General features: G+C 35.8%; 1 protein-coding gene across 1 annotated transcript in view; it reads right to left on the bottom strand.

The window, feature by feature from the left end:
* Window positions 1-25,535, bottom strand: part of LOC114619818 (sperm-associated antigen 16 protein-like) — a 184,903-nt gene that overhangs the window by 28,426 nt on the left and 130,942 nt on the right. Inside the window, exon 11 of the mRNA XM_028765743.1 lies at window positions 21,683-21,810. Coding sequence (XP_028621576.1) covers window positions 21,683-21,810 — 128 coding nt within the window. The remainder of the gene's footprint in view (window positions 1-21,682; window positions 21,811-25,535) is intronic.

Raw genomic sequence — 25,535 nt, 5'->3', positions numbered from 1 at the left:
CCTCCTGCAGGAGACAGAGTGGAGCCCTGCCTCTTTCCCTGTTACATATGATATTAAAATTTTAGTATTTATTTTTATAATCTGCTAGTAGATGGATGGACTGGTAGACAGATGGATATATAAAATTGCTAATTCCCTTTTTTGTTGTTTGTTAAGTTTAATTAGCCCTAATTATCTACTAAGAGTTCCTGACAAAATTAGTACATTATAGTAAATCTTTCAGAGATATTAGTAAAGTATATTTATAAAATCACAATATTTTGCTCTACTCTCACTGTAAATATTTATCTGTGCTTCAGTCAGTTAAGGGCTGTGGCGTTTCTAATTATTATTTTTACTTATCATTTAAACTACCAAAGCTAAGTATATAATATGGGGGGTTTTACTGCTTCCATTTAGAAAGAATAAACATAAATCATTTACTATGCCTGAATACACTTAGGCTAAATGAGCAATTTACTTCTCTAGCTAAAACTGTCACCCCTTATAATGCACTATAGATTCACAGCCATTTATGTAGAGGAAAACGAATGAATAGAAAACAGTCAGATCTGGAAGAACATGAGCTTTCCAGAATCACACAGGTTGGAACCCAAGAGAGTAGAAAACAGATGGCAGCAAATACTCAAGAGGAGAGCAAGTCTCACGTCCACAGATTACGCCCCATTTCCAGGCAGACAACATCCACAAATCAAAGGTCAGTTTCAAGTCTAGCTAAACTTGAGATTCACCTTACGTAAAGGCTGTCTCAAAGATATCTTTGCAGATGGTAGGGACTTGCTATTAGCTCATTAGAACGCTCATTAGGACTATATTCAAAATATCAGTAAAAGAATACAGGACCATCATCTGCTGAAAAGAGGGCAGGGTTTGAGAATCATGCCCTACACTACCCTATAAGTGCAGCTCAGTCAATTCTCAGTCTTTTCCCAAAGGATTTTCTTTGGCTTGCTCTTGACAAAACAGAGTACCATAGTGTCCCAAATAGACATCTTCTATAGATGTCATTTAATAAACAACTAACAGGCTAACAACAGTGATAATTCACTTTCTGATACAGAATATTAAATTAAATACGACAAGAAAAAGACCTTAAATTCTAGGGCTAAGACCCAGAGGTAGGAGTTGTGCCACATGACACACTACCATGTAGAGGAGAACACATTGGTCAGCAGTCTAATTACCAAAGTTAGTCTATCAATGAATGAAATTTACACCTGATCCTGGATTAGTATCCCTCTCTTTCTGCAAGCAACTTCCGAGTTCCCCACACTAGCTGTGGAGATATTATGATACTGTGCCAGATTTTGGACAGGTTTCCTGTTAGCTTCCCGTCCATAGAGGGATATGCTTCCTGTCAAAGTTTTCAACTCTGACCCCCTTTAAATCTGATCAGTGTTTAAACAGAGGGAAGTATTTACCTAAACATGCAGGACTACAACATCCTAGTCCTTTACCTTGAGAGCTATGACAACAGTCTTTCTTTGACTTTCTGGATAACATTGTTAAGGCGTATCACATCTGGAAATGAACACATCTGTTATCACAAAAAGATACCCAGGGACTCGTGGACGATGCTGACACAAAAGCAAAATGTGACACCACATATACAGTGATATTTTAAAACCAAATTTGGCCTGCTACTAATGTTGTTTTATCTTTTCCATTAATTAATCCAGTAAATTCCCTATTTAGCAGGACATGTTCAAGGTAAAACACGCCAGCTTATACTGGTGTCAAATGGATTACAAGAGACATCTCAAGAGACAGATGCCAAGAAACACTCCTCAAGCCTTGCTGTGGGAAGAGCTGAGATGAGGACAGCAACACAGGAAGGTCCCTACATACCATGAGCTGCACCTTCCAAGCTGGTGACAATTTAGGTATAAAATGTCATGTAGGAAGCACAGGAAGGTAGTAATATATATTTACATTGAGAACATAAAATTATATCTTCACAACTTGATATAAACTTAATAGGTGAAATTCATATATATTATAATCCATGCTTATGAAATTAATGTGATATATATTTTTATAAGTGAATGTACCAGCAGGTGTTCTACCAGAAGAACAAAGTAAATTCTTACAGGTTAATGGCTAAATATAAAGTATTTGAATATAATATACAATATAATATTGTAAAATACTTGCATATAATATAAAATTTACAAATTGCTCATATATAATATACAACATAAAATTTATAAAAATGTTTGACTATGATATATAAAATAATGTTAATTATTGCAAGAACTTGATTTCTTCAATTTAAGGACATTCATAGATTTGGGTTGTAACTTAATTCTGCAAGGTATTTTAACAGAAGAAATATATATCTAATTATCCAAACAAACAGAAGTTAAAGGACTTTGTTAACTAATTTTTTCCTTTCACCAAATGGAGTCTAGAGATTTTCCTCAGGTTTGCAGGTTTGTGGCAAGAGACTTTACTCACTATACAATATCATTGTATCAGACACTATTTTCAGCTTTGAAAAAATACACTTAAATAAATATAATTTTCAAACTTACAAAAGTTTCAAATATTGCTTCAATAATTATTAATTTCACTCAAAGTAAAACATTCTTTACATTTTATAACACTGCTTATAAATCATACTAATTTCAACAATATAGGTATGTCAATCATTTAGTACAAAGGGTCAAGAAAATATATCCAAATGACAAAGTAAGTCATTCAAAATAACACTTTTAACGATTTAGTGTGGTTGTCCCTCCGTGCCCTCAGGGGATTAATATTAGGGCCCTCCACAAATGCCAAAATAGGACATGTAAACATTTTATATGGAGTATGCAACATGAATACCACATATCCACAGCATCCAGTTTACTTTAAATCATTTTGTGGTTACTTATAATATCTATTACTCTATAAATTTCCATGCAAGCATATGGTAAAAGCATTATTCAAAATAATGACAAGATAACAGTCTGTATATGCTATAGCACATGTGTACCCAATACAGGCTAAGAGCGGCATCTATGTCACAGAAATTTAACCAGCACAGCTTAATGGTATCTAATGTAACCAGCATAACCCAATAGCATTTGTGTAGTACAAATATAACCAACACAGTCTAATATAATCTTAGTTTACAGATGCATCCAGCAAAGACTTACAACATATTCTTGGTTACTTCAATCTTCCAGTGCAATCCCCACAGATACAGAGGCCCAACTACATTGTAGAGATTAATTTAACAGCTCCAAATAATTTAAAAGTAAGATGAAATACATATTTTATAAACACTGTAACTATGTAAAGAAAATGTCTTTCACTCATAAATCTCCTTCCACTGTGGCTATTAGTTCTGACATTGTACATTTGAAATTGATACCCTTTATCCATTTCTGTGGCAATAATCTTTAATTCTCCATTATATATAATCTGCACAATGAAGGTAAATGTAAAGGTCAGATTTGTCAAGTAGAAAGATCTGCTTCTGTTTATACAAAACATTCGCTGCTGTAAATGATAATGAATACTGAAATGTCAATGGTACGAATGCTGTGGTGAATGTATGCCTTAATGCTCTTCCTAGAGCCGGAGTAGCTATTCAGGTTGTGGTGCAAATCTGAGAACAAACTATAAAGAAAGAGTATGCTTCCACATACAATTGTAAAGGAGCTGAACTTTTTGGTCGACAGGAAAGTCTGCATCACACTGACCCACAGCAAGGGCTTCTGTGCACATCATGTGTTTGACATCTCGGATGGCTGTCTATCCTAATTCAACCTTACTGGCCTATAGCTCAAAGCTAGCCTTCCATTTACACACTCCACATTTTCTCTTGATTTTTTTGTATCTTATTTTCTTTCTTAGGTCTTTATAGAATGTATAATATTACAGCCCAGCAGGTTGCCATTACTTTGGTATTTACAATTACTTTGCACTTTTTTAAAAAATTACTTTCCATTTTGTGTATTGGGGGGTGCATGTAAGTGCAGTGCCAGCTGAGACTTCATGTGGGTGCTGAGAATTGACCCTTAGTCCTCTGAGAGAGCAGTGCCTGCGTCTAACCATTGAGCCATCTATCTAGACCCTCAACGTATTTTAATTTGCTGGTGATACAAATGTTCTCTATTCCATACTGAAATTAGTTCAACATATTTCTCTCCTCAGACGCTCTGTTTCTATCTGAATATTTCCTAACAACTTTATTAGCCATAAAAGGAAACAACTCGTGCCTTGATTTTAACAGAAATTCACTCTTACCTCTCCAATGTAAACATTTTACCTGCTAACTTCAACTTTCAGACAAGATGAGATCAATTAATTGTATTGATTTTCCTTGAAAAAAATTGAAATATATTTTATAATTCTGTTGCTGTTTAATCTACTGCATTTCTAGGTTTCATTCCTTTATTTTCAATTACCAATTTCTTTTTTTTTTACCTTATGGTAAAAATGTTATTTAATGATTCATTTGAACTGCAACACTGATCAAAGAGAACTTGCAAGACACCAGCTTTTGCAAGCCAACATCCTCTGCTTGATACTCTGCAGCTTCACAAATGCGTACTCAATCTTTTTAGGATTATTTCTCCAGAGAAGAAAAGTCAAGCTCCTCTCAAAAGCAATTGGCAACATTATGGGATGAAGGGTGATGTGCAGCAAAGATGAGCCACCTCATCGTACTGCCAAGAATTCTTGGTCCAGGCATTGGCAGCACATACCTTTAATTCCAAAACTTGAGAGGCAGAGGCAGATAGATCTCTGAGTTCAAGGCCAGCCTGGTCTACAAAGTGAGCTTCAGGACAGCCAGAGTTACAAAGAGAAACCCTGTCTCCAATAGAATTCCTCAAAGTTGTACCTTTTTTTGAACATTGTAAGACAATATCACTCATAATCAACTCTTGGTAAATGTAGTTAAGTAAACTAAAAAGAAACATAGACACACGAGAGTAAAGTCTCCCATCAATCTGAGCCAATAGCAAGACTCTAGCCCTGTCCAGTCGCAGCCATTGCCCCCCCCATCTCATTCTCAACTAAGACAATGTTCCCCCTAAGTAACCAAAATCTGGCTCAAGGGAGATGGAATACATTTGCCATTAAATGATTTATGTCCTTCCAAAGCTCCAAGAAGCATACACAGGTATACAATAAATGTGTGCTATAAAAATGTCATGAGTCGTGCATTAAGACTCCCTAATCATACAAGAAAGAGTTGAACACTAAGAAAGTAGCAATGCAATTGTCAGAAGAGTCTTTACAAATTCTACACATGTGGCACTTCTCAATCTCCAATTCAGTTATTCATCAGACTCCTGTTTCAGAGTCACCCACGTTAACATTATACACACCAGAACACTATAGTGAAGAGGTCTGATCCTTTCAGGTAAAAAGCTGTCAGGCAATGACATGGGAGATGCAAATGGGAAGTAGAAGAACAAGAGTAAGGAGGAGAAAAAGGGGGAGGAGGAGGGAGAGATCTGAATATTACAGTATCATAGATGTACTTCAAAACAAAACAAAAAAGAAACAAAAACAAAAAAAAAACCTTTGCATCACGAGATGCATTTGCAGGGAGAGCCTATGCCTGTGTCAGAAAGGTCAGCTAAGCCATATAGAGCAGAACCATGTAGCTGAACCTGCCCAGACGAGTGAACTAAACTAAAGCTTTCAGTGCATGCCTCTGTGATGTGAAGAGGTCTGGTTGCTGAGACATCAGGAATGTAGAATGCAGACAAAGAATTAAAGAAGCAACAACCAGGTAAGACAAGGAGTCATGTGTCTATTTAATTAGCTTAGCCACTGAGGACAGTGGGTATTCTTTGAAGGTCCTTTACCCAGTGTCTAATAAGACAGGAGAACCCAAGGACCACATTTGTCATTTTTGAATTAAACTGTTCCTCAGGCAAGAGGACGTTACACGGCAGGGTAAACTATGACATAAGGGTAATGGCCAGATGTCCCAGCCAATGTCCTCTTTACCACGATTCTAAGATGAGAATGTTAAAGTGATACACAGACCTTAAAGCACAGGTGCAGTATAATGCAGCAAGTTTCGGCTCTTTTCCAATGAACTTCTATTGCTTGATTCATGAGCAAACTGCCACTACAGTTTTTATTTTCATTTGTCATTTTTCTCAACTAATAAATTTAAGTAATTCTTAACTAATATATTTTAAAATTCTGACAATGTCTATTGTCAGAATACTGACAATATGTTTAGACACTTTTATTCCTCTAAGAATTAGTTATCATACTTTAGAAATTCTTAATTTCAACTAATAGCACTCAATCAACCTAATTCCTATTTATTTGTTATACTTTATATGTTTAAAATATTTGGAAAGTGCTAAAATTTCTAAACACTCCCTATCAAAACTACAAATATTTCCAGTTTCTGGTTATTAAAAAGAAACTGCTATAAACATAGTTGAGCAAGTGTCCCTGTGGTACTTGTGAGGTGTCTTTTGGAAATATGCTCAGGAATGGTATAGCTGGGTCTTGAGATAGAACTATCCATAATTTTCTAATAAATTGCTAAGCTGATTTCCAGAATGATTGTACAAGTTTTCATTCCCACCAGTAAAGGAGGAGTAATTCCTCCTGCTCCACATCCTCACCAGCATATGCTGTCGTTGGAGTTTTTGATCTTAGCCCTTCTGATGGTATAAGGTGGAATCTCAGAGTCATTTTGATTTGCATTTTTTTGATGACTAAGGACATTTGAACATTTCTTTAAATATCTCTCAGTTATCATAGATTCCTCTGTTGGGAATTCTCTGTTTAACTCTGTATCCCATTTTTTACTTGGGTTATTTGGGTTGTTGTTGTCTAACTTTTTAGGTTCTTTATATATTTTGGATATTAGCACTCTGTCAGATGTAGGGTTGGTGAAGATCTTTTTACATTCTGAAGGCTGCCATTCTGTCCTATTGACAGTGTCCTTTTCCTTACAGAAGCTTTTCAGTTTCAGGAAGTCCCATTTATTAATGTTGATCTTACTGCCTGTACTTTTGGTGTTCTGTTCAGGAAGATGTCTTCCATACCAAAGCATTCAAGGATATTCCCCAATATTTATTCTATTGAATTTAGTGTACCCAGATTTGTGTTGAGGGAACAACCCAGATGTCCCTCAAGCAAAGAATGGATTTTCAAAAAGTAATTCATTTACACAATGAAATACCACCCAGCTATTAAAAAACAGGACATCAAAAATGTTGAAGGCAAATGAATGGGACTAGAAAATATCATCTTCAAATCCAAAAGGACATGCACAGTATGTACTCACTTATAAGCAGATATAAGCCGTGAAGTACAGGATACCAGAGACCCAAAGAAGCTAAGAAACAAAGAGGGCCTAAGAGAGGATGCTTGATCACTCATCAAATGAGAAATAAAATACTCATTGGAGGCGGATGGAGGGAGAGACCTAGGCGGAAGAGGAGATGGGGAAGGGAGTGGGGGAAAGAATCAGGTATAGGGAGAGCCAGGGAGAGTGAATGCAGATTAGTGGTGAGGAGAGGCATTTCTAGGATAAGCCAGAGACCTGGGATGGGGGGTTTTAGGGAGTCTACAAGGGTGACTCCAGCTGCCCTAGCACTCCTCCTAGGTGACACACCTAGCAGTGAGGTATATGGAGCCGCAAGTGACCATCTCCTGTAGCTGTGCTGGATAAAGACAACAACTCACCCACAAAACCTATGAGCCCAAATATAAGATGTCCTCTTATATTTGTCCTCCCTATAAGATGTGCAGGGGAAAGACAGAGTTGAGACTGAGAAAATAGCCAACCAATTACTGGTCCAACTTTAGACGTACCCCATCCCTGACACTATTAATGATACTCTGTTATACTTGCACATAGGAGCCTAGCATAACCGTCCTCTGAGGGGCTCCATACAGCAATTGACCAAAACAGATGAAGAGACGCATAGCCAAATACTAGATGGAGCTCAGGGAGTCTTGTGGAAGAGTGGGGGAAAGGACTGAGGGACCTGGAGAAGACAGGGACTAGAGAAGAAGGCTAACAGAGTCAACTAACCTAGATGCTTGGTGGCTCCCAGAGATTGAACCACCAACATAAGTGCTACATGGGCTGGACCAAGGTCACCTGCACATATGTAGCAAATGTACATCTTGGTCTTCGTGCAGGCCCCACAACAACTGGTGTTGGAGACTTACCCTCACACTGTTGCCTGCCTGTGGATATTGTTTCCTTAACTGGCCTGTTTGTCAGTGGGAGAGGATGTTCCTACTCTTTCAGTGACTTGACGTGCCAGGGTGGGTTGGTTCCTGGTGAGGGGGACTCCCCTTTTCAGAGGAGAGAAATTGGAGGGGCTCTGCAATAGAGGTGTTGATTAATTAATTAATTAATTAATTAATGGAAAAATACATATTTTGGCTGTAGTAATTTCCTACCATAGTGAGGTTAATCATTCTTCTTTAATGTTTTTATTACTAAACAAACATCATATATAATTTATGTAGATATACACATCAATTAGAATATTCCAGTTAAGACTATGTATCTGCATGTGTTCTATGTATGCATGTTTGCATGAGCTGCTGCATGTGAAAGTGTGTGTGCCCATGTGAGCAGTATCCTTCATAACTGCTTTCTGCCTCATACCTTTGTAACAGGGTCTCTCACTGAATGCAGAAGGCAGTTGTGAAAGACATCTTCATTGCTCAGGAGTAGAAGCTAAACCACATACAAAAGCACTGACTATTGTGACTAAAGTTTCCCTGTGAGACTGTAGCAAGACAGTGGCAGAAGCAGTGTGAGCTGATCACTCACAAAGAGTGGAGAAAGAGTGATTAATAAACTAGTTCACAAACCACTTTTATGCCACTCTTGTGCTTCTATTTTATATAAATGGCTTTTGTCGTAGGTAAACTGATAAAACGCAAATTATTAAATATAGCTCCTGGTAAAAAAGACATTTTGAAGTGGGAAAAAGTTGAAATTACTGTTTACTATTGCAGGGTAAAAGAAACTAATTAAATGAGAAACTATTTGAAAACGGCTAAGGGACAGTGCATTTACGCAATTCTTGGTTCTTTTGGATAATAGACTAAAATATATCATTTGATTTAATACAAAAATTAGCAATTCCTCTCTTGAGATTTCATTTGAGGAAGTAAATAGGCAAAGGGGATTTAGTTAGTATCAATGACTAAAATCAACACAGTAACTTCTGGATAAGGTTCAGTATGCAATCAAATATCTACCTTTAGTACCTAGACAGACACTGCAAGTATATGTTAACTCTTTACCTGGCATAAAGTGTGATGCAATCTTTATCATGGCAAAGAATTTAATGTCACTTCAGTGTGTTTTATGCAAAATAATATGAGTCTTTGGGGTCCATGTAACTAGCCTCCTCTGAAGACAACTACTCACAATGTGTTGTTTGTTTTCTTAATAATGCTACAAGAAATATACTAGAAGAAATTCTAGAAAATTCTGAGAATGTGTCTTTTTTATTTACTGGAGAACAAACATGCTAAGGAGAACAAAAGAGGAGACTCAAGAACTTAGTGAAGTTCCAGGAAATACTTAAAAGCTAATGCAGGATGAGGGAGAGGAGGGATTGCTCAGAGGTGGAGAATACTTGCTCTTGCAGATGATCAAGGTTTGATTAGCATCGCCCACATGGCAATTAGTGACCATTTGAAGCTCCAGTTCTACAGGATCTGTTTACTCCCTTTTCTGCTCTCTACAGTATCACAGGATCTTGGCAATTAGAGGTATGGGCAGACAATACACCCGTACACATAAATAAAATAAATAAATCTTTAAAAATAAAGACAGATGTGTGGAAAATAGAAGAGGAAAGTCTGTATGAGATGGAATATAGCAGGAATTGAGAAAGAACCCTTGTAGAAAGTTAGGTAAACAGCCCAGTGTCTGTTAACAGAACCTTGTCTATACTCCCTGAATAATGTGAAAGAACCAGGCCTTGGGAAAATGGAGCTGTAAACACTAAATCTAGTGAGAGGCATTTGTAGAGCTTCCTTTGCATAGAGTATATCAATTACAAGTCTGACTATAAGTAGGAAAATCAAACTACAAGCATTTGTATAAACTTTGTATGAACATTTACACTCTATTTACTGTAAGGGGAACTGAATGTATCATTGGTAGATGCCTAGGTTACACAGAGTATGAGTGTATGTAACGATTTTATGATTTGTCTTCAAGAGGTTTTCTTAACTTTGGGAATGAAGAATTATCAATGACTCATGGAAGTCTATAGGATTTGTTCTCTGTGCCCTGTCATGTGAACCTAGTACCAAGACAACGGAAAGAAGATCAGGTTTAAGTATGGGAATACTCTTTAGGTTGTTAGAGTTTTTGCAAATGAAAAAAGGGATAAAGTACATTTCTGTCTGAAAAAAATGAGCTAATCCATGCACAGATGCAAGCATTTAACTGAAATACACTTTCTGTATGGACAGTATGTAAGATGGGTCATAGAGAACAAATCTCATAGAACACACACAGTGGGCCATGAGAAATAGGCTCAAAAAAATAATACAAGCAAACAGAAACAAGAAAGAGAGGCCATAACTAGTTTGAAAGAACCAAACCTCCAGATCTTAGAATATAGAGTTTAAAGCAAAAAAATAAGAAATCATATCTTAATTTCGAAAAGATTATTATGATGGTAATACAAAGAAATAATTCCATTTGGAAAAAAAATGATCAGAGACAGATAGACTCACTGGAGCTATGAGGACTAAATTATAGACAACGGACTTTGAAAGGCCTAAGTGACAATCCAGAGGCTTAAGAGACCTAATTAATTTGATAATAAAGTGGTAAGGATAGTGGTTAAATGACTCAGAAGATAGGCATCACCGGCTCCTTTATGGAAGATAACGACACTAAAATAGAAGACATATGAAGTTAGAGAAAAAATAAGGTAGCAGTCAAATGAGAGAGTGGACAAAGAACTGATGAACTTTAGGTATTCACAAATATGCAAGTTAAAATGGGCTATTTTATGAGGCACTCTAAAATTAATGGTTATTGCCTTAGGATAATGTCAGTAGTTTTAAATTAAAGCTGGATCTGAACATAAATATTGTTATGTATGTGGGGTGTATAAGCCTAATAAAAGTTTTATTGCTTTCTATTAGATTATAAAATCATTATTAATACAAAAAGATGATGTGAAACTAATATGACAATATTTTTCTAGTCATGGCCATATAAGAAAACTTCAGAATTGGTTTAAGATTTAGGCCAGATGCTTGCAACCCATTCATCGTATATATGCCATTTCATATACATTGACTTTAAATTGAAAAAAATGCCAATTTTAAATGAGGCATCAAGAAATGTCAGAGATTTCTAGAGTCATTGATCGTTCAAATATCATACAGTGTTTCTAATTATTCAAACAAAATTATGAGTATTTTGAAACATTAAGCAAACTGTTCAAGAGAAAAAGAGCTTTCTCAGTTTAGGTTTATGTCCTACACAGCCTTCCTGGATCCTACGTTATAAAGGTTCCCCTTTGCTTTGGACTCCGTTTCTATTCCAAAGCAGGTAATAGGAATAGCAGCCTGTAAAGAGAGGAGGAGCTGGAGTGAGAAGTGTTGTCTATATTTACTGGAATATTATTAATGCATTATCATCCCACAGAAATACAACTGACTTATCATAATAATATACTCCAGAAAAAAAGTTTTATGCAAAAATTAAATGCCTTGGCTTTTCAAAACCTGAGCCCATGTCCTAAGGGAGACAAACAGAGTTTCATTTTTACTAACCTTAGTTAATAAGTAGGATTTTATGCATTGTTGGCACTACACGTAATTGCTATATATAATTATAATATGTCCAACAATGCCTTCTTGTAGGTCACTGTGGTTATTACTATGGATCTAGATAATTAAAAGGGAATGAAAAATGGTTATAGCCCCAGAAGGGCAACTGTCGGTCTCTGGCTGAGTCTATGAAATGCTGGAATTGAAAATGCTTTACGCATCATCTGTGACCAATGTAAAAGCCCTTCCATAATTTTTAGCTGTACGTTAACCCCCCCAAAAAAAATGAGAACACTTTCTGGAAGATGACAGTCACTTGACAAACCCAAAGTGACTGAGAAAACTTAGTTTAAAGTTATTGTATGATACAAGCAAGGGTACCAAAAAACATATGTGAAAAAAATCCCTAAAAGCTAATCTAATTAGGTGATGTATTTGTTCATGGAACATACCCAGAAAATAAATAGCTCATTAAAACTAATGTTTGCATTCATTGTGTACTCATGTACATCTTCCTTCTTAAAAGTTAATGGTATAAGTGTCACTATTGTATCGTTAGATAATGGGACCTACCTAACACCTTAGCACTTGGATATCAAATCCTAAAACCAGTAGGATACATCTCTATAATAATTGTCCTTGTAGGAATATTTTCGTTAAGGTAACTTTAGGAATTATAGGTGCTTTCTTCCTATAATTCAAGTTTTAGATACATGCTTTACTCTAATGCATTGTTGATTTTGGAAAGAAATAAACATAATATTTACACTATACACCGATGGTATATTTTTGAGATATGAAGGACTAGCTATAGTTATTTGAGGGACTTTATTTTCAAAAATACATTCTAAGTATAATTTTCTGTCTCTGAAGAACTTGTAACTTATAAGAAAAACACTAAAAGAAGGTTAGCTTTATATTGTTCACGATTTGAAAACTCATGTTTTTAGTAAAAGCCAGTTTTTTTCTTTTTTTTCTTTTCTTTATTTTTTCTTTTTTCAGGAAATACCAGATACTGTATTTCTGGTGACAGTGTCAGGACAATGCCTGGAATACTACTGACAGGCACCTGCTCACCAAGCCACGTATGCAGACATGCTTTGTCCCCAGTACACTTAAAGTATTCCAGCCCCGCCTAAATCCCAAGAGCCTCATGAATTTAGCATGTTCATGTTTTCAAATTTGCTTCTTCCTCATGTAAATGAATACTTCCTTTGTCTTCCTTAGCTGAAGCCATAATTCAGCTACCTTTGAAATATACTTCTCTTTTATTCACATCCAGTCTGCCAAACAAACTTGTTACATTCATCTTGATAAAATAACAATTCTGGTCAAATTATCTCCTCCTATTTCACCATCATCCTTATCATGGAATTCTTCAAAACCTTCTTGAATTGTGGGAATTACTCTTATCTAGTGTCAATCCCTACCCTTGACCCCATTGGAAGCCTAATTTCCACACAGCAACTGGAAAGGTCCTATTTTTAACATGTCAAAGTTGTATATCTTTTGCTCAGAATCTGCAAATCGATTTCCAACATTTTCCAAATACAAGAGAAAGTGTGACGAGATTGTTAAGATTCTTAAGGTCTGATGGAATACTCAATACTCCTTTGACTTTCAAGTTCCTAACATGTCTCTGCTGAGTTTTTCAGCTTCCTTGTTTTGTGTACACTGCATTACCTGTTTCTCCTGGGATATTAATGGACATGCCTTTGCCTCAAGGAAGTTCTGGTTTCAATTTTTCTCTTCCTTCTCTATACTTCCCACACTGCTGGATCTCTTCTATATGCTGTCTTTTCATAAAAGCCCTGGTCCATCTTTAATCCTGAAGCTATCCTGTACTGAATTCTGCCACATTTTATGTTCTCCTATAGAACCTTTAGCCACCAAATACATTTCGTCATCAATGAACGTTACACTTGGCTTACTGTGGACTCTCAAGTAAATGCCAGCTGCCTGCAACTGAATTCTTTCAGGAAGTTAATTGTTCAGAGTAGTTGGGATGTCTTCACTTTTTGCTGAATGAATGTGTGGATATAAATACTGTACAATATTCCTTGCATTGAAAATCATTTTAAACAGACTAAGTCATTTAATTTTTTAAAAAGTTTGGTAAATCTAGAGAATAAAACTAGATAAAGGCTGAGGGACCCTACAAACAGCTGACTCAAGAATCTGGGCTTCTATAATGATTCAGAGCCTTTACTATGTTCTTGGATTCCAGCTACAAGAGTGAAGATATGCCCACAGGATTAGTCACACAGCCAAGTCACATAGCAGACCCAAGATACAATATTCAAATGGGCTCAGAAAAGAGGACACTGGGGTAGTGAACACTGACCAGCATTGCTAGGTAAAAGCTAAAAGGCTGGGTCTTTTCAGGAAATATGTTGAAATGTATGACTCCCAGGCATACGGTGAGCCATCGAAGAAAGAAAATATAGAAAAGACTGGAGTGGTTGCACACAATGAAGAGTGTTTTTTGCATAATCATGAAAAGCAGAGTTCTGGTGCCAACAGCTACAAAATAAGCCAGGTATCCAAAATGCCCAAGACTCCAGATCCAAGGGAATCAATTCCCTCTTCTGGCCTCCGAGCATACACTATCTCCATTCACATATGTGTGCATATGCTCATAAAGATACATAGACATATACATAAGTAAATAAAATAGTATTTGAAATGTCATTTTAAAATAACCACAATGAAAGCACTGACAGCGAGTAGAATGAGGGATAAAATAGTTATGTTTTGGTAGAACTGCCTCTGGGAGTAGGTGGCATTTGAGTAACAGTAGGAATGAAGCAGATGTGCAAAACTTGGAATCCTGACACTCTCCATCGAGTGAAGGGCTCATGTGATGGTGCAGCAATGAGTGTCTGCAGAACAGAAACGACTGCCATGTGTGAACCAAGGAAGGGAAGAGATCATGTGTCTACAAAGAAGGCACAGTCTTCATCTCGAGCCTGGCAAGTGCAGCACGTACTTAAGTGGGAGCTCGCACGACCCAGTTTACATTATCTAACACTCATTTAGTTCCTGTGAAATAAATGCAATATGGGAGAGATGATATTACTGAGTGTGGTGGGAAAAATTATTAGCCTTTTGTGCAGTTTGATGACTACTAGTATTAAAGATAGATAGTGAAAATCATAAATTAGTTCTAAATCAAAGAACTACCAGAATTACGGGGAGACTTCTCCTACAGTGGATCCAAGGTTCGAGACAACTGTTTTACCTCTGAGCTTCATCTTCATCTCTGACTGGGACATTTAATAGTAGAATTTGTAGGGTGAGAGACTGAGGAATCAAAATTATTTGTGGGACTTTAGCTGATATTTATTTATACACAGTGGTTCTTTTATGAAGATAGAGATTAGGAGAAGACCAGGCTTTCTGAGGTAACACAAATTTCTTCTTTGGACATGAGAGCTGGAGAATCGTATAAAAAGTTCAAACTTAGTGAAAATGTCAAGATATTACTACTTGGAATTAAGAGCCATAGAAGATACCAACTGAGAAACATACTTAGTGAAAAGATGAAGCTAAGAGTTGGTCTTAAGGGGCAGTCCTTTAACCATACATCTGACTCAAGAGAAGCAGTTCACTGGACAAGCTAAGAGGAAGGATCATGGGAGTCAAGAGGAAATCCAGGAGACACTAACAGAGCTGAAATCTCAGGAAGAAATACAGGAGTAGCCAACTGCTTAAGCAGTACCTGACTGGTGAAGAAAATGAGAAGTTATGAGTGACTAGACCACAGGTAGGTAATAAAAAAATAGCCAGTGACTGATAAAAAAGAAGTTTCAGAAGAGGGAGGTGGTAGGGTTAGTCTTGGTTGTCACCTTCTTGGGATTTTTTAGTTACCATGGAAACCACTGTCGAGTTGTGTCTTTGAGGGATTATCTAGATTCAGTAAATTGATTTGGAAAGATCCAGTGAATATAAAAGATAATATTCAAGAGTTAGAATCCTGGACTGAAGAAAAGGGGAAAGCCAGAGCTGAGCCCAAGCATTCACCTCTCTTTGCTTTCTGACTGCTGATGTCATGTGACCAGCATCTCAAACTCCTCCCACTATGCCTTGTCCATCATGATGGATTGTACCTTCAAACATGAGCCAAAATGTCAACCTTTCTTTCATAAGTTGTCTGAGTAGAGGTTGCTCTTCCTTGTCATACAGCACATTGAGAAACCAATGCAAATTGCATCTCCAGTGTGGGAAGAAGGTCAAGAATAAATGAGATTGCGATGAGTCTGCATTTTTGTCATGTTTCTCATCAGAAAGCAGGACACTGGGACAGAACATGGTTAGAACCCAGTTCTCCAGACAAAAGGGGAGTTTTTAACTGATGTGCATTATTGAAGGGCATTATTTAGGTGGATAGGAACCATTCAAACATCTGTAAGAGTAGTAGAAATACCTAAACCAGAACTTGAAACTACTCAGAATTAGTCTAATTAAAAACCCTTCTGGTTCTTTGACCTATGTAATTGCACTATATAAAAATCCAAATTACTAAGACATTAAGAATTTTTAAATTATCTGGATTTTAATATGTGTTTTTATTGTGACCTTGATTAAAAAAAGTAAAAATATGTTTTGATATATCTATTTTTCCTAGAAAAAGAATACATAATTAGCACTTTCTGCACTTACATACAATCTAATTAATTATTTTAATATTTAACTATAAAGCAATTATCCTAGGTCATGATTCTCAAGAGGGAAAAATAAGACTTTACCCTAAATCATTGGTTAACTGGTTTTATATAACTGACAAATTATATGCATAGATGTAAAAGTGGAGATTTTTTTCCTTTAGAATTTTCCTGAAACAATGTGTAGGTTTATTTATTGTTTTCATCTTAAACTATATCTGAATCAAATCCTGTAATTTTTATGATGTCTGAGTATTTTGTTTGTATGTGTGTGTGTGTGTATGTGTGTCTGTCTCTCATCTGTTTATTTGTGTCTGTTACAGACAGAGAGACTATGACCAGAGATAATGCATATAAATAAAGTGAATCTTTTCTTTAGTGCTCATTGAAACATTGTTAGTATTATCTGTTTTTCTGTCCTTTTCAGCATTAAAGGTCATGCAACTACTGTTGTTATATTTCAAAGTTAAGAAACCTAAAAACTATAGCTTAATAACATGTCCCACTGATATTGACAAACAAAAGCAAAATTAACTCTTGATCAATGAGAAAAATGTTCTTGCCTAAAGAAGCATACAATAACCAAAAAATATTTTACTGCAGTATCGAACCTGGGGCCTCATGTAGGCAGCTTAGTCAACTGCTCTGAAACATAGCAGCTATATTTCTAGTCATTGAGAAGTGTTGTAATGACTTATTTTATGTTAAATGCGTGTGTGCACGTGCACGTACACACATGTATACACACAAGTGTAAGGATCCTAATTTATGTGCTACCACACTCCATTTTATTCTTTGAGAAAAGGTCTCTCACTGAAATTGGAACTAGGCTGGTGGCCAGCAAGTCACAGCACTCTTCCTGTCCCTGTACCCCACAGTCCTGGGATTATAAGAGCTGGTCACAACCAGCTTTGTACATGGATGCTGAGAATTAGAACTCAGGTACACATACTTCCACAAATACTCTTAACCACAGAGCAGTTTTATCACATTTTTTAAAACTTTTTAACTTTCATTTGTTCATTTAGTGTGTGTGTGTGTGTGTGTGTGTGTACATGCGTGTGCACATGCATGTACACTTTTGTGCTCAAATGTACTTGTGGAGGTTAAAGGATGATGTGGAAGATAAAGGGGGATCCCTCAGAACTGGAGTTAGATGTGTTTCCAGGCTGTCGGCTTCCTAAGTGTGTCTTGCTGTCTGAATTCTGGTTTTCAGAACAGCAAAGGCAGCATTCTTAAGCATTGATCTATCTCTCCAGTTCCCTCATACCTGGGGAAACTAGAGAAACACTAAATATTACTTTGGAATTATATTTTATGGCTGTCTGAAGACTGATAGTTAAAACAGAATGAACAGGAAGGGTTAATAGGATAAAATAGATGGGAACCACATCAACACAAAGCAAGGAAGAAATGGTGGTACCAGGAGCAGGAATGAACAGACTGCCAATAAAGCAGACAACCCCTAAATGAGTTGTCCCAAAGCAGCAACTTGATTTAAGTCATCCTTAGATTAACCACCATTCTTTCTACTGGTTCACCTTTCCACTGCCTAAGCCATAAAGACAGAGCCTCTCTCCTAATAAAATTGCTAGCAAAGATAACGAAATTTCTCCCCGGGCTGCACTAGTGGTTATGGGGCAGCTGGCTTTGTAGATGCTGGAAATAACATAACCTGAAATCTGGACTCTTGTTTTTGACAAAGCAACCATTTCTCTTTTTTTCTTATTTCATTGAATAAAGGCTTTTCCTTTAATTTCCACTTAATTTCCTAACCGATCAACTCTTTCTCCTCATAAAGCATGCCAGCAGTGCTGGCTATATATAATTGCTTGAGCTCAGTGGTCATGCCCAGAACCACTACAAAGCTAATGTAGGTGACTATGAAGAATCAAATAGTTTATTATCAAATGTCTTTTTGAGGCAAGGTTTTCTATTGTAATATAATTAATTAACTATTAATATATGAGATGAAATATGAGTAAGTGAAACAAAATTGCTATCAATGAAAACTAAATTAACATGAAAAGATGGGAAAAATTGTCTTCTGAAAGAGCCTGGAATTCTCATTTTAGATTAAAGAGACCACAAGTTAAAACTGAATGCTAATAGCCTTACTAGTGCCAAGGCTATTGGTTTTTCTCCACAAACTAATAGCTACCCTATTGCTCATGACAACACTTGTACAATTCACTGAACAAGGAAAAGTAGAGCTTATACCTTTCTAGAGCCTTCGTGACTATGGACTACTGTTCATGGCACTGAAAAATGCTCTGCATGCTACCAAAGGACATAGGTAAATACTAACCTAACCTATATCTAAACCTCAATCTAAAATTGTGAGCTGCCTGAAAAATATGGTGGTGCAATGGCAGCACAAAGCTTGTGGGAGTGGCCAACTGGTATCTGATTTGAATTAAGTACAATTTCAGGAGAAGGAACCCATAGCTGACACTGCTAGATGGCCAAAATCCTGGGACTAGATACAACAAGGACCAAGGGGAAAAGCCAAATACTACTGTTCTGCTAAAGGAATTTTTAAAAATTACTCCAAATGACATTCTGCAGTACTCATAGATCAGTGCCTTGCTCATCAATCATCAGAGAAGCTTCCTCTTGAAGCAGATGGGAACAAATACAGAGCCCATAAGCCAACAATGTGCACAGAGTAAGAGATCTTAGAACATTCAGTCCTATACTGGATGTATGCATCAAATCCCTCTGCCTCAGGCCTCAAGAAGCCTATGGAAGAAGAGGCAGAAAGAGTATAAGAGCTTGAAGGGATTGACGACGCCAAAAGCAAGAAGGATTTCTGAACAGAGAAGGACTAATGCACATGTGAACTCACACAGACTGTGGCAGCATGCACAGGCTGCACAGGTCTGCACTGAATGAGTTCCTAGAGCTGAAAGCAGTAGAAACACATCCTCATTCTGGACACAGAAGCACTCTCTAATGAATAACCTCTTGAGGAAAATTCAGTTTCTCCAAGGGATTCTCACTGGAGAAACAATCCACTATTAAGCATAGGCTGAATGGACAGCATAGTCAACGATCACCCAACTGCACCTTTGGGGAGTCGTGTCTCATAATGCTGAATCAAGCTTTCTTTTCTTTTTTTCATTCATTTTTTCTTTTGTTTCCTTCACTTTACAGGTACTTTGTGAGTATATTATACCTTCTGGTTTTCTGTTTTTATGAGATTCCTGTGTGTGAAAATACATGTGTCTTAGTGCCTATATCTTGTGCTTTTTCTTTGGCTGGTTTTTGTTCTTTATGTTGTTTTCCTATACCAACTTCTTTTTGTTTTATTTTACTTTATTATTGTTCCTTTAGATGACTATTTGTTTTCCAATGAAAAACAGAAAATTTATGGATCTGGATGGGAGGGGAGGTGGGAAAGAACAGGAAGGAGTAAGGGAAGGGAAAACCATAATCAGAATGTGTGTGTGTGTGTGTGTGTGTGTGTGTGTGTGTTCAATAAAAGAAGAAAAAGAGAAAAAGAGAACTCAATACATATATTGTCTTTGGAACACAGACTATTGGACACTTGTTCAAACAGGAGTATTTCTTCCTAAAGAGTGATTTATCTCTTCTCTTTTTATTATCAAATAAAATTTTCATATTCTTGCCATTGCCTGGGCTGATTAGAGTGTACTGTAGAAAATTCTTAAAATCCAATTCTAAAATAACTAGGTCTCTTTTTATAACAAGTCAGATTATACCCATTGATGAAGTATAAGTAAAATATGTGAAAAATAGTTTTATATTATAAAATAAAATTATAGATGGTGCTTGCTGATATAAGAAACAGCATATAGAATCATATATAGTTAAATGACATTTAATGAAATTTACAACCTTTCTTCCAAAGCAATACATATGCAAACAGGGACACATACACACAAACAAATACACACACACACACACACACACACAAAGCTGTATATCCTAATGTAATTAGAGCCATAAGGGATGAATGCATCATTTTTTTGATTCTCTTCAAATGTTAATAGAAATTTCCACTCATTGACCTATGGGCATTAATCATGTAATTAAAATCATATCTATTATGCCATATATACATAAAACATCATATAAAACATTCTTGTTTTTTAAGATAATCCAATAGTAACCACATATATATGTATGCATATATATACACATAAATGTTCCTATATGAAGATACATATATATTCATATACCATAATATATCTCATATGTGTTATATGTATACATATATATGCATTTATATACCATACTATGTGATATATATACACATGTTTGTATGTATATAACTATGTGACATATATATGTACATATATACATACATGTATACATATCACATCACATATCATAATATCATCAAAAGCAACAGACACATTTCAAATGAAAAAGAGAAGAACTACAGATAAAATAGATGTAATTACAATACCACAAGATATTACTCTTGAAGATATTCTTCTTGAAGAAGTTTATAAATAATGACAGTTCTTTTTCTTACATTTATTACCCAAATCATAAATTCTTGAGGAAAAATTGCATATATTTTAGATTATATGTAAAAATTCAAGACTGTGATGCTACTTACCTAAGCTAAAATTAGTACCTATGATTATTGTCAAACAGTATTTACTGAAGTTTAAGTTTTTCAAAGTTTTATTTTATATTCATAGATTATTGACAGGAACATTCTTATAAAAAAAAAAGCCAACCTTACCAACCCTATCAATGGCAAAAGATATAAAAATACATTTTCTGTATGTATAGATATAAATGTTCAGATTCATAAAGCAATTATATTTTAATAAATGTCACATAATATGTTTTTACTTTAAATCAATGTGTCTACAGTTCATGAAATTATGACTTCAAGAAGAGCAAATTAAAAATTACATTACCTGAAAAGTACATTGCTAGAATCAAGAAAATAATTAAAATCCATAGATTCTCATATCTTGGATTTAAATAATTCTTGGAAACTCTCTTAAAACCGTGTGTGTTCTTGTAAGTTGGAACTATAAGCTCAACAGTAATAATCACAATAATGCACTTAGTCTACACTGCCACCATGTGCCTAAACCAATTAGACTGCAATGTTCCAGAGACTATAAGTAGATTCTTTCTTTGCTGTGAGTAGCTGAAGTAGCTATTGACACACAGGGTGAGGGTAAATCTCATATGCTACGAATAGTTAAAGACCACCACAGTTTAGACAGGACAGCAAGATCTCAAAAGCATTAAGAAAATGTTCAGCATCCTACCAGCTCACTGGGAGTTCATGAAGTCTGAAAATATTGTTTAGCTTGTAGTCAAATTTTGCGGCAGAAAGGTTTTCCATACATGCAGTCAAGTTTGGATCTGGTTGCATATCTACAGGAAATTCTGAATCCTGTGGAGGAGGAAATGGAGATAAAGCTCTCTGTTAGCAATACACATTGATACTGTCTTACTTAACACTCAATTCCAACAAAAATATTACAGATGACTTTTACTATCAATTTCTCATATCCTACTGCAACTTTGGGAAAATATGGGAGAAAGACAAAAGTTAAAATAAGACATTAATTTGTTTTCATGGCAGAATTTAGCTCTAAGTTGCATACATACTAAAAATTACTTGAGCGCCTTCCCTTTGTGGATAAAGTGAAATACAATTTAATATCTCATGATTTGTCAATTGTCATTTTTTGACAATCATTCAACCTTGAATCAATTCCATTCTAGCTGTCAAAGCCTAAAGATTCATGTAGTACATTTGTCTTATGCAAATGATATGCCTATATTTTCATGGATAGCAAAATGTCACTTGCTAACAGGTTAATTATGGTTTTCTTGCTTACATTTAAGGAAATGGGATTACTTTAAAGGTACTTGCCAATAGTAAAAGATTTCTGTTAGACTTCTTCAAATCCCAAGCATTAGAATTCGTACCTCCATTTGTTAGTTAACCCTCTCCGGGTCAAGCAAACTCCGTAAGACAGGAATGTACTCTCAGTGAAGACAAGGTAAAGATAGGTATTCAAAATCCTTAATAGCTTATATATTAACTCTTTAAAACCACACACACACACACACACACACACACACACACACACACACTAATTCTACAGTATCTACTTCCTAAAATCATCATTAGAAATGGAGCAATATATTTATTTTTATACTTAATCATTTTTTTTCAAATCATATTTCTAAAAGCCATACTCTCTCAAATAATATTCATGGCATGGTAAAACTACCAATGAACAAAGCCAGTAACAATTTATGCTCTCACAGATGTTATATTCGAGAGCGAAAAAAATATTAACCTTGTAGGTGGGATTGTTTTCTGAATAACAAAGTAATAAGTATTATTATAGAATATATACAAATTTCACACACTTCATAATACTACACAGAAAAAAATAAATTCTAGTCTCATATCAAGATATAGTTACTATTCACATTTTGGGTGAACTATTTAATTTCTTCGCCTTCGCTTTTCCCAGAGAGGGGCCACCCAGAACCCCCTCTGACTGGCGATCTGAATTCTTGGCAAGGGAATATAAATAAAAGTTAAAAATATCTCTCTGGGTTCCCTGAGGAACAAGCCTGACTGCATAGAGGTTGATGTCAAAAGTATCCCTTCTCTAGGAAAAAGACATCGGGATGGGTATGGCCCTCATACCTCACTGGACAACGACAGGGGGACCGGAACCGTTACAAAGTCCCTTTCAATTATTGGAGGTCAGGCCACTATCCCCGCCTTCGCAAGATTAGAATCGCCACAACCCTTCTATACTTAGAAAAGGGAGGAGATGTCAGGGGCAGCCCTGCTTATACACTGAAGGCCTAAAATCAGCCATAGGCCTAAAATCAGCAATAGGCCTATACACGCATACTAACATCAAGTCTTGTGTCTCTGTAGAAAAACATTGAAACAGAGGGCTATAAGCTATTGTAAACAGGCAGCTTTTGTGGAAATTTACAATCCTGAGTAATCATAGACCTTGTAAATAGGTAGCCATGGCAGATAATACCAACTTAGATAAGGACAAGTGAATCATAGGCAGAGCCATAGCGACTTGTCCCCTGAACCTTCACTCAGCCAATACCCTGTTCTGAAAGATATCTGTATTCCCCCTGAACACCCACGCTCCAGTGTCATCCCCTTCCCCATGCCCTGCCTTTTTCTGTTTATAAACCCTGTGTGAATAAGTAAAAATTACGATTTGAAAATAAATAAATAAACAGATAAATAAATAAATTTTTAAAAAAATATTGGTTTTATCTCATAGAGTAGGTCTTAAATACAATTATTTTTAAAAAGTGGTTGGTTACACTCATGACACTTGTGCCTGTATTGTACCAGTATATCTTGCAGGCAGGTCACTGTTATAGGTTGCACAGTTTGTAGCTGTGTATGCTACCTAGGGAAAACAGGCAAATCTTCTAGTTAGGCACAAGCTCGTGTGTGTGTGTGTGTGTGTGTGTGTGTGTGTGTGTGTGTGTGATGGCATAGGTGTTATCTTCATAAATAGAGCTTTACAATCTTGTAGAGAGTAACTAATGACCTTGGCATAGCCTGTGATATTTAGGGGTTTACTTTCAGCCCATGACTAAGCATGATGTAACTTATCCCAGGCATTGGAAGTTTCATTTGGTGAGATACGAAGTCTAGTTGGAGCATTGTCTCCCTAGTATTTGGTGACTCCATTTAGATTCTTTTCATGTTTGTGTATGTTTTAGGAAGCATTTGAACAGTAAGTTTCCTTATGGTTTTTCAAATAGCCTTTAGCGTTAGTTGTCCTCAATTACTTCTTCCTTTACCCCTTGCATTTTTCCTCCCTATTCAATTCTCCCATTCCAGTTTTGTCTTTGTCTCTCCTTATACGGTTATATTCTTTCCTCCTTTCTTTGGAGAGCCTTTCCTCCCCTCCTGCTAATATGTTACTTAGTGGCTAAACTCTGTGGTTCTTCAGATTATAATACACATATAGAAAGCATAAAAGCTAACAACCACATATAAGAGAAAACATACAATATTTGGAGGTCTAGATCTTCAATTAGATTTTAATAATCAACACTTCTAATATCAACACAATTCTATTTTTATTACTATTGATCTGTAAAATTATTTGAAATCTGGGCTAGTGATATCTCTAAACTTTGTATTATTCAGGATTGTTTAGGCTGTCCTGGCCTTTTTGTGTTTCTACATAAAGTTTAAAATGTACTTTTATACATTTCTGTGAAGCATTGTGTTGTAATTTTGATGGGAATTGAATTAAATCTGTAGGTCACTTTGGGTAGAATGGCCATTTTCAAACTATTTATTCTAATTATCCATGAACATATGAAAATCTCCCTATTTTCTGATGTCTTCTTTTATATATGAAATCATATCATTCTTTTCCTATTTATATCCCCTTGATCTCCTTCAGTTGACTCATTGCTCTAGTTAAAACTCTATACAATATTGATTAGATACAGAAAGAATGGATACCCTTTGTCTTCTTCCTCATTTTAGCGAAAATGCTTTGTGCTTCTCCCTGTATAGGTTTATGTAGGCAGGAAGACTGATGTAAATTGCTTTAATTATGTCGATATATGCCCTTTGTATGCAAGGACTTCTATCACAAAGGAATGCTGGTTTTTGTCAAAGGCCTTTTCTGCATCTAATGAGATCACCGTGTAATTTTTGTCTCATATCTGCTTATTTGACACATTAAGGTAATGAATTAATGTGTGTTGAACCATCTTGCATCTCTGTGATGAACTAGCATGATCATGGTATTGTTGGATTTAGTTTGTAAGTTTTTTATAAGAATTTTTGCATCTACAGTCAAAAAGAATGCTGGTTTATAATTTTTATTTTTGAGGAATCTTTTTTTTGTGTGGCTTTGGTATCTTAAAAAGAGCTTAAAATGTTTCTCTAGCTTATATTTTCAAATAAATTTCAGGAGTATTGGTATTATTTCTTTGAAGGTTTGGTAGAATCTATTCTGACCCTTTATTAGGGGGAGGCAATTGTACTTAAAACTACTGCTTCTATCTCATTAGGCGTTATGTGACTGTTTAAATTGCTTGTTTGATCTTTATTTAATTTTGTTTTATTTGTTTTATTTATTCTTC

This window comes from Grammomys surdaster, unplaced genomic scaffold (genome assembly GCF_004785775.1).
Source record: "Grammomys surdaster isolate TR1022 unplaced genomic scaffold, NIH_TR_1.0 165, whole genome shotgun sequence".
Classification (NCBI taxonomy): Eukaryota; Metazoa; Chordata; class Mammalia; order Rodentia; family Muridae; genus Grammomys; species Grammomys surdaster.
This window is presented reverse-complemented; position numbering and strand designations above follow the sequence as displayed.